Here is a 17,369-nt window from a genome sequence, read left to right on the forward strand (position 1 = left end):
AGAGGGCAGACCTCATGCCATTCACCAGGCCTTTGGGTTTTTCCCAACAGAGAGATGATGGCCAGCTTCTGTGCCGGCTGCCAGTGAAAGCCCATCCCAATGTAGGGAGTCTTGAGGCTGCTTGGGCAGGAGTCAAGATCAACTTTTAGATTAAAAATTGAACAGAAAGACACCCCACCCCCACCCCCAGTGAGAGGTGAGATGAGACCCTGGCAAGGCGGTCTGAGGAGAGGAGGGAGACTTCCATCCTGGAGTCCAGGCTCCCATGCAGAGCCAAGACTTGGGGGAAGAGAAGGGACGTCCATGTCCTTTTGGTTGATCCATCCTCAACAGTTATGGGCAGAGCCTGGGAGAGATGACAGGTCAGCTTGTGAATGCACGTGGAGTTTTCTCCCCAAGGCACGTGCACACACGTGCACACTCACCCACCCCTCGCATCCTGTGTTCCCCTCACCCCATGCTGGTCCTGTCTTACCTGGAGTGATGAGAGGAGGGGCGTCCCCTGGATGGTGACTAGGGAGAGAAAAGTGGTGAAATCAGTATCCACGCCCTTGCCCTCTCAAGGCTAGAAGATTCTCAGCTTGCCCTGACAGCTTCCTGGCTATTTTTCCAATGCTGGTTGTAACATTCCAGGGACCAAAGCTTTTCAGGATTTGGGGCCCTCTGAAGATGATCAGCTCTGAAGAATAAACCTGGCAAAATCTTAGTGGCGTGAATTCTCCAGGGCAGCGCCGGGAGGCCACTCTCTGCGAGATTTAGTTCCTTCCACCAGTGAAAGGTGTCTGTTCAGCGTGAGCCGGGCACACGGGAAACCCGTCTTACCTGGGCTTCTGGCTGAACTTGCACTTGCATTTCCCACCTGTTGGGGAGAGAGGGGACGGTTGGGAGAGAGGACCCGGGCCCACAGCCCTGCCCTGCCAGCCCGGCCACCAGCGTCCCCACTCACTCATGAGGACGATGATGCCGATGGTGCACAGAACCCCAGCACAGATGAGTCCGCCGATCCGGAGTCTGTGCCAGTCTAGGAGAAACCCGGAGGGGGTCGTCAGTGCCTGCCCCTCCATCAAACCCCCATCTATCCAACAAGTAGGTATTGGGCACCTATGGCGGGCAGGGAGCCGGGGATACAGAGTGAACAGATGGCCCCCCAGCCCTCCTGTGCTCACATTCCCCTTTACACACAAACAAGCGATAAGAGATTCAATGGAAGGTCAGGTGAAGATAAGCTTTCTGAAGACAAAGAAGCAGGGCCAGGGGACAAAAAGTCAGAGGCCCAGCGTGGTCAGGGAAGGCTTCTCCGAGCAGAGACCCGGGGAGGTGAGGCAGGGGGCCGTGGCGAAGGGATCGGAAGGTACAAAGGTCTGGAGGTCTGGAGTGTGTCTGCCGTGCCTGAGAGACGGCGGGGAGGCCACCGCATAGCTCGCCTCCTTCAGGCAATTTTTGCAAGACAGCCCTTCCCCCTGCCGTTGATTTGAACCCTAACAACGGCTTCCTGTGAACTGTCCTGCCTTCCTGTGTGTCTGTCCTGCCGGAAGAGAACCTTCGCAGGGACCAGATTGGCCTCGCTCATTCCTTTATTCCTTCATTCTATGGTGTTGACTGTTCAGTGCCCCACTCCTCGCCCCTTCCTATCCTCACCCTTGTTTCGCCCACATCAGACCCTCACCCAACCTAGGTGGGCCCCTTGGCACAAAATAGTAGGTGGGGGTGGGGAGGCTCCGGAGAGAGGGGTGCAAGCTCTCACCATAGTAGAAAGGACTGTTTTTATCTGCAAGAGAAGAAAAAAGAATGTGAATCCAGGACAACAGCCAAGAGGCAGGGGTGCGGGGGGGGGGGGGCGGAATTTGGGGGTGAGCCTGGTGGAAGGGTCCAGTCTGACTCACCTTCTGGGTCGTTGGCGTCCAGGGCAGGCAGGCCTGCTGGGAGAAGCGGGAAGGACAGGGGATGGCGGTGCCAGCCTCAGTAAACTGCCGGGCAGAGCCACAGAGCCTCAGGGGCCTCGAGATGGGGTCCCCTGGCAGACAGTTCCCCTCCTGCGGGCACAGGCGTCCGGCCCCCACTGGCTGCCCCTGCACCTCTCACCTCGGAGGTGTGGACTTGCCCCCGAGCCCCAAGCCTGTGAGCCCTGCCAGCACGTTGCCTCCTAAAATAGGTTTTAATCTGGGCGGCTTTAGGCCACTCTTTGGCCTGATGTGTTCCAGACACCGGTTAATCCACGCCTCCTGCAGAAATGGAACAACGTTCTTTTTTTTTATTTTATTTTTTTTTATGTTTATTTTTGAGAGAGAGAGAGAGACATGAACAGGGGAGGGACAGAGAGAGGGAGACAGATGATCAGAGGCTGGCTCTGTGCTGAGAGCAGCGAGCCCGATGCAGGGCTCGAACTCATGAACTGCGAGATCCTAACCTGAGCTGAAGTCGAACGCTTAGCTGGCTGAGCCGCCCAGTGCCCCGTGGAGCGACACTCTTATCAACTTATCAAGATGCCAGATGGCATCGGTTCCCGGTCATTCTCACAGCCTCATCCACACCCCACCTGTTCTGGTGTTTGCTCGCCACTTCCTTTTAAAGCAGATCACTAATTATAAACGTAACACACTTTACTCAAAAGTGCAGCTTTCTATTACTACCCTGGATGGAATGCCAATCTTGCCCGATGTGAGGGATAAAAAAAATACCAGAAAAGCAAAGGACTAGGATTACATTCGGGCTAGAAGCAGGGGGCCACCTGAGCTCTGGGCCTAAGCTCTGTTCTTTCTTTGTGAAAAGGAGATTAACAATTTTTAATTATATTTAAAGCACAAATGCAATGTGCTTACTCTGCCCTGGGCCCTGTTCTAACTGCTTCTCTTTCTTTCTTTTAAAAAAAAAATTTTTTTAATGTTTATTTATTTTTGACAGAGAGAGAGACAGAGCATGAGCAGGGGAGGGGCAGAGAGAGAGAGGGAGACACAGAATCGAAAGCAGGCTCCAGGCTCTGAGCTGCCAGCACAGAGCCCGATGCGGGGCTCGAACTCACGGACCGCGAGATCATGACCTGAGCTGAAGTCGGACGCTTAACCGACTGAGCCCCCCAGGCACCCCATCTAACTGCTTTTCAAGCACTAACTTGTGAAATGACTATTAAGTGCATACCATTGTCTCCATTTTTACACTGGGGAAACTGAGGCACAAAGGATTTCCGTAACTGCCGCATGCATGAAGCTCCCAGTCATCTCTTGTACTAGTGTTAGGGAGGTGTTAAAGACACAGTACACAGGGCTGAGCCTTCTCCTCCCTCGAGAGGGTGACTTTGTAGCTGTGTGAGCCTCTGCTTTAAGAGGTCCTGTCTTTGTGTGTCCCTTGAAGTCACCAGTGTGGCACTTCTTACCCTCAAGGAGATGCTGTCCTGGTAGTCCCTACCCCACAAGGGAGGCAGAAAGCATGAGAGGGACACGTGGAACTTGGCCACCACTCAACAGAGGGGTTTGGGGAAAAGGCAGTCCCGGGGATGGGTACTCACCTATCAGGAGGATGAGCAGGCTTAGGGTCGCCTCTCGCATGTCCGCGTCCAGCTGGCCTGGAGGGGTGGGGACGGACGGGGAGGGTCCAACTTGAGCAGGGCTGCGGGCTGCCAGACAGGTGCCTCTGGTTCCCAATCCTCTCCTACTCTGCCCCCACCCGGGGTACGCAGCTCGCCCCAGGGCAGGAAGGCTGGCATTAAAACCCACTCACTGGCTGGGAGGTAAGTGCAGGGGGGGTGGGTGACGACGCGGACCTGGCGAGGGACCACAGTAACAACTCACTGGACACAAACTTGGGGCCTGAAGCGAGTTGCCCTGGCGACCAAATGAGGGAGGTGCTGCCTGCCGTTATCCCCATCTTACGGATGGGGAAACTGAGAAACTGAAAGCTGGAAATCGGTGCGTAGGGTCAGCCCGGCGGGGAGCGGGACTTAAAGCAGCCTGGCTCTGCAGAGGCTGCTCGTCACTCAGGACTCTCAGGGCCTCGGGGTGTTTTGGGAAACGGGACGTTGGGAGCCAGGTGGCAAGAGGCCCGGTTCCCGGGTGTGTCTGCCACAGGACAGCTCGGAGCCTGCCTGCCCTGCCCAGACTCTGCAGACCTCGGGCTGGGCCAGGGCCGGGGCCCGGCCGGCTCCTCAGGCGGCTCGGGGCGAGGCGTGGGCAAGGGAGAACCGGAGGCTGGGGCGGGCGTGGGGCACAGAGCAGAGACGAGTCATCTGGCTGCAGCCCCAGGCCCATCTTCTGCCCCCCACCTCGTTTCTGCCCCAGTCCCTGCCCCGGCCCCAGGCTCTGTCAGGCCCTAACAGCATTATTTCCTCCCTCCCCAGATAGGCCTGCTCAGCAAGAAGAACCCCCCCATCCCCTTCCTCGTCTGGCATCAGCCCACCCTCCCCGTATCCTCAGTGCCCGAGATAAGCCCCCGTGCGTCGCCCGGCCCCCTCCCTGCCCCTGCCCCACTGCCACAAGCACCCACTGTCAAAACGTTGATAGCAAGAGCTAACACGTCCTCTGACCCACCCTGTGCTGGGCACTGCCCGTGACCTTGCTGTGTGTTCACCCATTTCACCGCCACCCCTCCCCCCCCCCCCCCCCCCCCGACTGCCGGAAACCCCGGAGGCGATCTCTTCTATTCTCTCCATTTCACCGATCGCAAAACACATGCCCTCCCTAAGCCTGGCGAAAAGCCTTTTGACCTTCCCTGCTGCGTCCCCGCGACTCCCTTCCACAGCTAAAGAGAGCGAGCCTGTCTCTCCATACCATGGAAACCCCACTCCGTGTTCCTTTCTGTTTCTTGCCCAGACTCCTCCCCGGTCCTGTGCACTCGGGTCCTGGGAATCCTCCCAGCCGTTCGTCCTTCATGGTGGACTCATGGTTTTAGTCTGAGCGCCCATTTCTTGCAGGAAGGGGGTCTGTGGCTTTGGGAAGCATTGCTATGGCATTTAGGGCCCCACACGTTTGGGGAGAAGAGCTGGAGTGGGTGTGTGGGCAGGACGGCCCGTGGGTCCTCACCAAGCTACCTGGCGAGGCTTCGTCACCCCGAGATGATGCTAATACTAGTAATAAGAGCTAGTGCTGGCTGGGGGCCTGGGTGGCTCAGCCGGTTAAGCGTCCGACTCTTGATTCCGGCTCACGTCATGATCTCGCGGTTGGTGAGTTCAAGCCCCGCATGGGGCTCTGGGCTGACAACACAGAGCCTGCTCAGGAATTTCTCTCTCTCTCTCTGCCCCTTCCCCCCCAAATAAATAAACAAAGTTGAAAAAAAAAAAAAAGAGCTAATGCTTAATTGTTTACCCCATGCCAGGCACTGTTTCCGTTCTTTGCATTTATTCACTTACATAATCTTCGCGGCTTGATGAAGTTGGCACTGTGGTTACCCTCCCGTTGCTGTCACAACCCCGTAACCCCTGCTAACTCAGCTTAATGCTGCATGCCGTCCCCCAGGACCCAGAGTCCCAGCTCTGAAGCCTCTGTCCATGGAATTCACCACGTCCCCCTGGCCGCGAGGGCTCTGTTTCTCCCCGTCTCGGGCACCTCTCAGCATCCCTGGCACAGGGGGGATGGATGAGGGATCCTAGCGGCGCCCCAGCCCCTGGGCGACATTTCCGGCCTGGCCCTCCCAGGGTGCAGGCCGCTGGGAGCTGGTGTCTGGGCACCCGCCCAGACTGTTGTTGGAAGAGGCTTGTGAGCTGCTCCCGAACTGGTTGGTGTCAGTGTGAAGGCTCGGAGAGGAGGACGGCCTGTAGGTGGAGGCTCTCCCCACCCCTCTCTGCTCCTTTCCCGCCCTGCGGGCCCAACACGGGGTCCAGAGCCGTTTCTACCAGCCGCCTTGTGCTATCCTCTCTGTTCCGCCATGATGGTGGCCACTCCAGTCCACCCCGGCACCCCTCTGCAACCCTATCCACCCAGATACCCCTAATCCAGATGCTTCTGGTCAACTCAGTTACCCCCGATCTACCCAGTCACCCCGATCCCACGTGTGGGCCTTACCCTCATCCCAGCTGGCTCACCCAGCCCCCCGAAGGGAGAATGATGGGGGGCGGGGATCACGTTAATGGAAGGGGCTTTCTCTAATCTGCTGCCCCCTTGCCCCCCCGGAAAAGATTCTTGAAGGGAGGTTCTAGAGTCTTTAACAGAGGTAAGTGGAGGGAGGGGCGGGGATAGTTTGGGCGCAGAGCCAAGAGGCTGTTGGAAGGAGGGGACCCCAGCCGCTCACCTGTGTGGCTCCCCAGGCTGCTTGGAAAGTTCCAGGAGAGAAGGGAGAGAATGGGGCTGCTGAGCCTGAGTCCTGCCTTTATCCGCAGCTGCCCCGCCCTAAGCAAACCTGGGCAGGTAGAGAACAAGTTGGACTCCCTAAAGCTCAGGGGCTCTCTCACCCCATTCCTGCTCTTAAAGAGACAGCTCCCACACCCTTCTCCCCTACCTCTAATGCCGGGGAGCTCCCTGCGGTCCCCAAGTTCACAGCAGCCTCAGGTGCGGCAAAGGGAGAATAGGATGGGCTGGAATTCTGCCCCTCACATCAGGGGAGGGGTTTTCTTTAATCTCTTGCCCCTGTGAAAAGCACCTGACAGGAAGAAGGTTGGGGTCTTTAAACGCAGAGCTCCCGTCCTGCAGGACGGTGGGGGAAGGCCCTGCACTGGGGTCCTAATCTAATTTCTTTTACTTAAGATTGTGTGCTGTGCTTGCAGGCAATCGCAGGAGAGCTAGAGTCCCCTTCCAGACCACTTGTCGCTTTTGACAATTCGAGGGCCAGCAGAAGATGCTGATGTGACCAAGGTCATGAGGTGGGGGTGGGGGCGGGGTGGGGGCTGTTGGGCTTTAGACCATGGCCTCTTCCCCGTCACGTCCATCATGCCCGAGAGAGCCTGGGAACTGGTTTCTGAGCACCAAGCAGACCTTCCTAGCTCAGACCTTCCCAAGGGCGCAGGGAGTCAGATGCCCGGGTCTACGCAGTGGGTGTTGGGGTGGAGGCTGCCTCCCACTCCGGATAAGGCCATTGCACTGTGCAAGGCTTCCTTCCGCTCCCTCCTCCCTCTCCTGCCCCTCCTCCTCGTGGCATTCCTTCTGGCTGGGGTCTGTGTGGGCCCCCACACGGTCCTCGTTGGGGTGCCCCCTCCCCCCAATTCTCTGCCTTTTTAGACAGAGGGACTTTTGTCCGGGGGCTGGATGGAGAACAAGGCGCCTTTGAGTGGCTGGCAGAGGATTGGGGTCACGGGGAGGGGCAGGGCCAGGAAAGGGTGGCCCTGCACTGGCCACCAGCTGGACTCTGGGCGACCCCCAACACCATCTCGGGGGTGGAGAGGAGGGCTGCGGGAGCCAGGCCAGGGAGAGTGTGGAGCACAGGACGGGGAAAGGGGGCTTCCGAGGTCAAGGCTCTGCTGGGGGTTGTCTGCCCAGGCCAGGGAGAAAGGACCCCCCACTTCCTAACAGGGAGGCACACCCAGACACATGCTTTCTTTATGTGGCTCCCTCAGGCCATTTTTCAACCCCAGGCCCTAGACCAGGACACGGCCTCCCCCGACTCCCGTTAAGAAGGGACCAGTCCCTTCAGGGAGTGGAGGAGGCACTCAGGGCGGATCTCGTTCAAGTGGGAAGTTCAGGGGGAGACAGAAGCAGTGTTAAGGGGGGCCTGCCGGGGAGGATCCCGGTCCAGCTAAGGGGGTCTTTGTCTGGGGGAAGATAGCATCTCTTGCTCAGACATTTCAAATTACGGTGTCCCTGGGAAGACCCCTTTGATGGTCTTGGGAGTTGAGTGGTGTCTCCCTCTGCTGGGAAGTCCAAGAACTGCAGGCATCCGAAGGCGAGAAGGGGCGAGCGCTCCGCGGTAGCTGGGGTGTCCTTCACCTGCGCTCAGTTGCCAAAGGGACCCTGCAAGAATCGTGAACGAGTGAAGCAGGACAGGCAGGAGACCGTATGGCACGCTGGCCACCCGGCAAGTGGGAGAACTACTGTCCTGTTTAAAAGGCAGCCACATGGAGAGAGACGGAAGTGTCTCCCAAACCGTTTCCTCGCTGAGGGAAAAACAGCAGGATGTATAGAATATGCTACCATTTGTGAAGGAGGGAAGAATGCATACCCTTGTTCATGAATGAGGTATCTTTGGAGGCTGACACCCGTGGTTGCTCCTGGGGAGGAGGGGTGAGAGGCTAGGGGGTGGGGCGGAGGGAGACTCCCTCTTGTACCTTTGGGATTTTATATTCGTAAAATACCCTACTTCAAAAAAAGTCTAATTAAAAGTATTAAAGGATAGTGTCTACACAGTCCCAGCCAATTGCTGCTATATGTTCCATCAGTGTCAGAAACCTGAATCTTTATACAGAATTCCCAATATTAAAAGTTGCCTCGGGGGCACCTAGCTGGCTCAGTGGGTAGAACAAGTGATTCTTGATCTTAGGGTCGTGGGTTCGAGCCCGACGCTGGGTGTAGAGATTACTTGCTAAAAAAAGTTGGGTCAGATTTTTTAAAAATTATGCAGGTCGGTTGAGCGGCCGACTTCAGCTCGGGTCATGATCTCACGGTCCGTGAGTTCGAGCCCCGCGTCGGGCTCTGTGCTGACGGCTCAGAGCCTGGAGCCTGTTTCAGATTCTGTGTCTCCCTCTCTCTCTGACCCTCCCCCGTTCATGCTCTGTCTCTCTCTGTCTCAAAAATAAATAAACGTTAAGAAAGTAAATTTAAGTGAAATAAATAAAAAATTATGCAGGTTTAAAAAATTACAGAAGTCCAACAAAACACATCACGTCTAAGGACTGGCTTCCGCCTGGAGAATCAACTTCTGCCAGCTTTATTTCCTGAATCTTTCATCATGGTGGCCTTGCATTCAGATATACAGACGTTTATGGGGTTTTACCCAGCCCAGGCCGACCATAACTTCCCCCTAGGGTTGGACCAGAACGTGCCATATCCATGCGTGTGTTGGCCTGAGGCTGGGGCTTCTGACCTGAGGCCCCCATGTGGATGCGTGAAGGTGCAAACACTGACACTCGCGGGGGTGGGGGGGTCAGTAGTGGGTGCAGCTCCTTGCATCCTATTGGGGGTTGGATCTCTTTTGGGGTGTCTTCTAGGCCAACTTGACTTCAATCATATCTAAAGTCTCTCTCTCTCTCTCTCATGTATGTATGTAATACATACATATAAATGTATGTTTATATAATCTTTTATAAGTAAATATGTGTTATATTTATTTTTATAGAGAGAAAAAAGTCATCCGAAACATTTCCCCTTCATTTTGCTTTTGACATCACTTGGCCCTACAGAGTCTGCTGAAGCTGTGATTGGCTGTGATTTCTCAGTACCCTAGGAATTCTTGCAACATGAGAAAAATCAAACCTATACATAGCTTCTGAACATCACAAGGTTTTCAGGAATGCCGAATGAAAGTAAAAAATCAAAGCCACGGGGTGGTAAGCAGCTTTATTAATGTTGGTTTTGCCATTTGCTTCTGATGTTCAGGAGGGCCCAAGCCCAACGGTTGTACATGTTTCCTTTGGTTCCCAAAGTGTTGCAAAAACTAACATTTGCTGACATTTAAAGATCCGGATGTTTCCAACACAATAAGCTGCATTTCCAGCTTCTCGTGGGAGACATGGCCTAACTGGGCCCACATTCCCACTTGGCAGCCGGGGCTGGAGGGGCCGGTCCATCTCTCCGGGGTGACCCAGGCCCCATATCCCCCTGGTTTGAGGCTTCACGGGAAAGTATGTAGGAGAGGGACACCCACCTCCCATCTCAGACCTGCTTCCGCCTTCGGGGCCACCATTACAGCACAGACCCTGGACAGAGGCAGCCCAGGATGGATCAGGCGTGGTTGATGCAGGAAGGACCCCTGAACTGTCATCCCGAATCTGCCCAGGGCGAGGAGAAAAGGCAAAAGCAAAGAAGAGCTTGGTCGTGCTTTGTGACTTCCTCCTGGAAAGGCGTTGAGGAGTCTTTCACAAGCAGGCCTGCTCCAGGGGGGGCGGGAGAACAGGAGAAGAGGTCTGAGATGCAGGAGACGCAGAAAACAACTAGGGTACCGACATACGGAGTGAAAGCAGATGAGGCAAAATATTTATTAACACTTGGTGGATCTCCACGAAGGGTACCTGGGTTTGTCGTACTCTCTCCGTAACACTCCTGTCGTTACAAACATTCAAAATAAAAGTTGGGGAAAATGAATAAAAATTGTAAACTTAGACACGAAATTTTTCTTTAACGTTTATTTGCTTGTTTTTGAAAGAGAGAATGAGAGAACGAGGCGGGGAGGGACACAGAGAGGGAGACACAGAACCCGAAGCAGGCTCCAGGCTCCGAGCTGTCAGCACAGAGCCCGACAAGGGGCTTAAACTCCCAAACCGGGAGATCATGACCCGAGCTGAAGTCGGCTTAACCACCTGATCCGCCCAGGCGCCCCTAAAGGAACAGAACTGAATCGGACTGAGAGGCTGTGTCTTCGTGCATATAGCACATAGTATATAGTGAATGTTATGTATAAACATTTGTTTCTTTGTAGATAAAAGCATGTGTGCTATTTGTGTCCTCCTGCAATGTCTTCCCTTTCCATAGCTTGGATGGTTTGCCTCGTCCCCGTCCCCTGCGTGCCCGGCTCTGTTCCTCCCTAACTGTGGGTGCCTTACCCCGTCCTGGCTGCCCGGCCCCGCCCGCTGGGGTCCCCGAGGGCCCGCCTGGCCGCAGAGACAGGGAAATGAGTCTGCGGTTCCCGGAGGTCGGATGGCTGGCACCAGTGGCCACGGGAAGGCGCTGACCCGGCAGCTGGCCACAGGGGCCCCTGACATCTCAGTATTCCCATCCCCTCCCCCCGCCCCCGCACCTCGGTGTCTACAGAGGTGCTGCCGCACCCGGCGAGGACCACCTCCGCACCCCTGCATGTCCCCGTGTCATTTACCAACTGTTGCTAACTCTCTCCCTCTGTTTTCAGAGAACGGTCCAGACTCTGTTGCGGGACTGCTAGGCAGGCATTACTCTCCCAGTGGGAGGCAAGTGTGGCAACGAGGGGCTGTCACTCAGCCTCAAGGGACACAGTTAATTAAGGGACAAAGTCTGGATTCCAGGCCAGGTCGTCTGGTTCCACACCCGTGTGTATGTGTGTGTTGTGGGATGGGGGGAGGGAGGGGGTGGCAAAAAGACAACAGGGCCCCGTGTAAATGTGAAGTTCCTAAGAGCAGACAGCAGGTTAGAAAAGAGAATTAGACCACAAAGAATATTTCCGGAACCAACCATTTCTCCCCCACTGTCCCTGCCCAGGCCCGGCCTCCATCCTCCCTGTTCTGGACACCACAGCAGCCCCTCCCTGGGTCCCCTGCTCTCTTGCCTGCCCTCAGTCTGCTCCTCGCCCACAGCCAGAGGGAGCCTGCGAACCCCTGAGTCAGGTCAGGGCCCTCCCGGCTCAGAGTCCTCCCCTGGCCGCACCTCTCTCCTGGCGAAAGCAAAGTCCTCACCATGACCCACGACCCATACGTCACTCCCCTGTCTGGTCCCCTGGCATCTCCGACCTCACCATCTCCTCCCCCTCAACCCCTCCCTCCCTTGCTCACTGGGCTCCGGCCACACTGGCCTCCCCGCTGGTCCTCCAGCACACCGGGCACCTTCCCAGCCTCCAGACATTTGCATCCTGGGTTCCCACCAGCAGATTCACTGTTCCTGCCGATGTGCGCTTGGGTCCCTCCTTCATCTCCTTTCTTCAGGGCTTTGCTCAAACATCACATTCTTGATGAGGCTTTCCTTGGTCGCCAGAGTTACAACTACGACTGCCACCTGGAAACCGCTCACTCCACCCTATTCTCTTTTTTCCCCCCCGAAGCATGAACACCTATCACCTCCTGACACAGAGTATAATTACACACTTACTGGTTATATTTATTGACTCTTTCCCCTCTGGACTGTCAGACCAGGAAAGAGGGACCTTAACTGTTCCATTCCCTCTGTGTCCCCAGAAGCACAGGGCCTGGCACATAGTAGGTGCCTGAGAAATATTTGTTGAGTGACTGAATGAGAACCATTCTTGGGAGTCACTGTATCCCAGGCCTCATAGCAGATGAATCAAGTGGCCTGCCTTCCTTAAGTAGATCACACTGTGGAGGCACACAGTAGGCCCACAGGTGGAGAGGGAAGGAACTTCGGGCCAGAGAGCCTCAGTTCACATCCTAGCTCCGCCCCTTTCTCACCATGTGACATCAGGCAAGCGAGTCTCCCTCTCTGGGCCTCAGTTTCCCTCTCTGTAAATTAGGATAAGAATAGCACTCACCCTGCAGGACTGCCCTTTGGATTCAATGGGGTTGTTGTGTGGGATGCTGGCAGCGTGACTAATTCTGAAAGCCGGTTCCCTTCCTGGAAGGGGGTGGGGTGGAAGGGGCAGGGCTGTGTGTTTTCCAACAGCCAACAATGGAACTCTTGTCGGCAGGGGCCCTCAGGCGTGGAAAACACATCCACCCCTGTGGGTTCCAGATAAAATTTTCAGGTCTCTGAGGGGAGATCTTCCAGGGCATTTACATTTTTTAGAGACCCTTGCAACAAGAAATACCGGTTTGAGGACATGAGCCCCCTGGGATTGGGCTCGCATTTAGCCCTTCTCCCAGCAATGAGCAGCTGTGAGGGCTGGGGGGTGGGGGGTGGGGGGGTCTCTCCCACCTACAGCTCCTGAGATAGGACCAGACAGGCTAAGGCAGTCTTTGGGCCACAAGGATTGCTTCAGTGGGGTCCAATCAAAGTGAAGCACAGAATTTTGTTTAGTAATTGAGGGATAAAGAGATTTGGGTTTTGCTTTGGATGGTGAGAAATGCACACCGGAGGCCTGGAAATTGCGGTCATTTTGCCACCACAAGAAAAGCCAACCGGAGGACAATGCTAGCACCGTAGAGGACCCACAAACTAGGAGAAATGCTGAGAAAACAATCTGCGCCCTGATCAAATCACGCCCGATCTCCCTCTGGAATTTTCAGTCGTGAATCTAAAAACCTGACTTGTTTGAGTTCATTTTAGCGACGTTTCCTGCTATTTGTGATTAACGACAATCAGACTAGTACACAGGGAAACTCCGTGGGCCCAGAATCACTGTGATTCCACTGGGACATGTCACATGATTTTTACTTAGTTGGAGCCAAGCATTTCTCTTAGCTTCAATCGGTCCAAGTGTCTCTAGAAGCCATTAAGTGCTTACCTTGGCCAGGTCAAGTATTTCTCTTGTGGACAAATCTCAGCCCCTGCACCTGCGTAGACATCTGGAGAAGGACCTGTTTTCCTTCGCAAGTTCCACCTTGAAAAAGGGCAATGAGCCAGAGGAGCCACAGGACTTGGCAAAGACAGAAGAACAAGTGCCTGGGAGCTCACCAGTCCTCATATCGAAGGTGGCAGTGTGAGAGTGCCCACATGCCTGGCAGGTGCCAGGGAAGAGTGGGTGGCGCCCGAAGGCACCTCTCGGGGTCCCACGCTTCTGCCCAGGCCTGCAGGAGGAAGGGAAGGAGCACATGGTGTGGGTGGGCAGTGGCAGAATTGCTCACAACACTCCCCAGCCCAGAAGTCCTCCCTGGCCGGGTGGTACCTGCCTCCCATGGAACGGCCGCCCTGGATGGGGGCACGCAGTCAGTGCTGCTTGAGCACGAAGCCCGTATCACACTAGCAGCCCTCCTGGCATGGCGTCAGGTAGCTGTCGGGCAGGGCAGGCCGAGTGCAAGAGCTGGGACACGTGAGGAACCGCAGAGCTCATAATGGATGGTGGGATGGCAGGCCAGATCTGGAAGAACACAGATGGGGGCTAATAATTAGCCAAGCATTACTGTTCTGGAATGTTTCCAACCAGAAGATGACTAAGGGAGCAGAGGGCAGGTTGAGGAGGCCAAGGACGGATCATCAGGGCAGAGTGGGGAATGTGGAGGTATCATCAGGAGGTGATGCTGTTGATGGTGATGATAACGGCAAGGACGGTGATGAGGATTGTCTTATATAACATTTCCGGAGCACTCACTGTATGCCAGGCCCTGCTCTAGTCTCCTTCTAGGTATTATCTCTTCTAATCCTTAGTATTTTCTTCCTGAATTCACTGAAGAAAACTGAGTTAGCAAGAAACTGTGCAAGGCTATTATCATTCATCAATAAAAAGAACTACCTATAACTGAGCAGTTACCAGGAGCTTGTTTTTCATATACCACCTTTTTTATCCGTCACAACAATCTCATGAGATAGAGACTTTCATCACCCCGTTTGCAGACAAGGAAACTGAGGTACAGAGATGTTAAGCGACTTGCCCAAAGTCACACAACTGCTGAGTGATTTGGAATAAGCTGTTGTGCTTCCCTACCTCCCTGCCTCCACGGGCCTCTTTGGCCTCCTTCCGGGCCTTATTTTTCTCCAGAACAAATTGCATGCATCGCCTCTGACATCCTCAGGGTGCTCTCAGGGGGTTTGTGTCTATTTTTTTCACCAAAATAAACAAAGTCCCTGCGCTTGGAGAACTCCTATGCTGTCCAGAGGAAGGCGGACAGGAAACATAGTGACCCCCTAGCAGGTTTGCGACTGGCATCTGAAGGGGCGGGGGGGGCAGTCCTGCGGGTCAGCCCTTAACCTGTGGGGTCTGATGTCATCTCCAGGTAGATGTGTCAGAGCTGAACTGAATTAGAGGACACTCGGCTGCTGCCCACAGAGAATTGGAGGATTGCTTGGTGTGGGAAACGCACACATCTGGTCACAGAAGGGCTCTGGGTGAGCAGAGAATATGCCACACGGTATTCACATTTCATAGATGGGGAAACCAAGCCACTAGGCCAAGGTCAATAGTTAACAAAGGGCACAGTGGGGCTGGAACCCAGGCCTCCAAGCCCAGCACCCCACGCTTTATTGCTTCCCCACATTGCCTGTTAGAGCATCGGCTGACACTCTTTGTGTGGGCCCAGTGACCATTTGCCCCACTCGTGGGGTCTGGAACAAGAGTGTGAATGGAGGCCCACATCTCATGTCTCCCAGCTGCCAAACTGTTAAATGAACTATGTTCTACCCTCAACACAGAGACCTTCCTAATTCCCCGGAGGCCAGGTGTGGCTTTAGAATTCTTGATTCCGCAGAGTTTCTGGACAGGACGTGGTGCCCAGGAGAGGCTGCCCAGGCCCACTTCCCGTCTTCCCAGCCCCGGCTGTGGCCCACGCGGCAGGAGGGAGGTCTTGCATAATGATACAACCCTGTAGCCTCGGCCCACCTTGGCCGCCCCCCCCCTCCTGCAGTGGGGCTTGTTGTGTGCACCTTGCCCGCACGGTCCACCCCCTGAAGATGGACGTGGGATGAGGTCACTGAGAGCCCTGGCGTTGTGGCTCCCAGAGCAGATTCTGGAAAGGGGTCAGGAGGGGGTGCAGGATCCAAGGGCACTTCCCAGAGGTCCTTGGGCTCTGCAGCCTGTGGGGAGTAGCACAGCCAGAGCTGGCGGGACCCTGGAGTGCAAGGCTGGGGCAGGGACCCTCTGCCCAGTTCAAAGGGCGGCAAAGCCCTAGTGTCTCCTTCTCCAAAGTGGATACCCCTGGGTTACCATTTCATCAGCCTGTTGTTATTTACGCTCATTAGTCATCAGGGCTCCCTGAGACCAGGACTAGAGTTAGGTCATGCCTACCTGGATCACCCCAAACTGCCCCACTGGCAGTGACAGCTGCCTTTCTTCCATGTCCACGTGAACCTGTGGGCCCACGTAGCACCCCAGGGCTCCTGCTGCCTGACCTCCATCCAGACGGCCAAGGGTGCGGCCAGCATGTTCTGGCCAACACCTCCCAGCCAGGCCCTTGGAAGTGGTGCCGGGTCCCACTGAAGGTGTGCAGGCGGGGGTCTCCAGAGAGCCACAGTGTCCCCTAGTGCGCTGCTCTGCCAGGCTGTGGCACGACTCTCAGGGCCCACAGGCATGAGGGTGGCACCCGAACAGGTGTCCAGGCCTGTGGCACCGACACTTCTGCTCACGGGTGGCCGTGGACGGCACCTGGGTGCCCGAGATGTAGCGCCCCTGCAGGTGGCGGCCACGGCCGGTGTGCGACACTCACATGCCCGCCACCAGGGAGAACCCTTGTAGCAGAAGCAGCCGGCTGTGCGCCAGGGGGTGCAGGGCCCTGAGGAGTTAAGGCAGGCACATGTGGCCGGGCAGGGTGGCCCACAGAAGTCGTAGTCACTGTTGGTCGGACATGCCACACCCGGGAGAGGGGACACGTGGATCGGAGGCCACCAGCCCAGACCAGAGGGAGAAAAACCTGGGATGGTTGCAGGTCAGGGAGGAAGGCAGGGATGGACCACAGGGTGCTTCCCAAACTGCCACTGTTCCTGGTTAATGCTTTCTCTCCATATGGCTTGTTAACATCATGTCCGCAGGCAACTTAAAAATTCTGGCATGTCAGGGGCACCTGGGTGGCTCAGTCCCTTAAACGTCTGACTCCTGATTTTGGCTCAGGTCATGATCCCACGGTTCGTGGGTTCCAGCCCCGCGTCCGGCTCTGTGCTGACAGCTCAGGGCCTGGAGTCCCCTTGGATTCTGTCTCCCTTTGTCTCTGCCACTCCCCAACTCGTGCTCTCTCAAAAATAAACATTGAAATTTTTTTTTTTTAATGGTAGCATGTGATGAACAATTAGACAACTCAAGATCAAGTGCAGGGAGATGTTTACAAGAGGCCTGTGAGGGACCCGGATTCTGGTTTGAGGTTTGGGTCCCCATCCCCGGGAGCAGGGCTCAGGGTCTCCCTGGGGATGAGGGGTTCCAATCGGCTGAGGAAGGTGGCATCCTAGCTGCCCAAGGCGTGAGGCCCTTCGCAGAAGGGGAAGGGGCACTGACGGCCCCCCTCAGGCTGGCTCACCACTCAGACAGGCGGATGTCACGCAGGGCGCAGAGCTGGACAGGGGCCTCCAGCACGGCACCCGGCGTGCGGTTGCCCAGGCCACACCGGTGGAGGTCGAAGGTGCAGCCTGCATTTAGGCCATGGGCTCATCGTGCCTGTGATGTTTGCAGAAGGGCCCGGGGCAGTTCCCCAGAACCCCGCTGAGCTGCTCTCCGGGGCCTGTCCTGCAGGGCTCGGGGTCCCCAGTGTCCCGCCGGCAGCTGAGGAGACCGCGGGGACTCAGCCGGGCCCCCCCAACCCATGTGTCCTGCCTCCCCCTCCTGGCCGACCCCACCAGCCCCCTCCTCCGGCCTCTGCCAGCCTCTCCTTTCCAGACCCTGCCAGCTCCTCGTGCAGTTTTAGAAACTTGAAAAAACCCAACCCGCAGTAACAAGTAATTTTCATACCACTGCTCCACACAAAGAAGCTGTTAGGACACGGGTTCTGGAATCGGCCTTGTTGCCTCCAAATCCCAGCCCTTTCGCTGGGATGAATTTCCAAATCTGTGCCACCCGATAAAGGAGTCACCAGCCCCCTGGGCCTG

The 17,369-nt window shown here is 55.9% G+C and overlaps 1 protein-coding gene across 2 annotated transcripts; it reads right to left on the reverse strand.

Moving 5' to 3' along the window:
- Positions 1-123: 123 nt before the first annotated feature.
- On the reverse strand, positions 124-6,308 carry LOC125918022 (FXYD domain-containing ion transport regulator 3). Of its 2 annotated transcripts, XM_049624083.1 has the most exons (8): positions 6,217-6,286; positions 3,503-3,559; positions 1,884-1,916; positions 1,745-1,768; positions 947-1,021; positions 823-859; positions 476-513; positions 124-346 (listed from the first exon to the last, which is right to left on the reverse strand). In XM_049624083.1, the coding sequence occupies exons 2-8, from the start codon at positions 3,540-3,542 to the stop codon at positions 327-329; spliced, it is 267 nt and encodes an 88-aa protein (XP_049480040.1). In that variant the 5' UTR covers positions 3,543-3,559; positions 6,217-6,286; the 3' UTR covers positions 124-326. The 2 variants fall into 2 exon arrangements, with proteins under 2 accessions (XP_049480040.1, XP_049480041.1); XM_049624084.1 differs by having other exon boundaries at positions 823-1,021; positions 6,217-6,308.
- Positions 6,309-17,369: the final 11,061 nt, after the last annotated feature.

This window comes from Panthera uncia, unplaced genomic scaffold, assembly GCF_023721935.1.
Source record: "Panthera uncia isolate 11264 unplaced genomic scaffold, Puncia_PCG_1.0 HiC_scaffold_383, whole genome shotgun sequence".
Taxonomy (NCBI): Eukaryota; Metazoa; Chordata; class Mammalia; order Carnivora; family Felidae; genus Panthera; species Panthera uncia.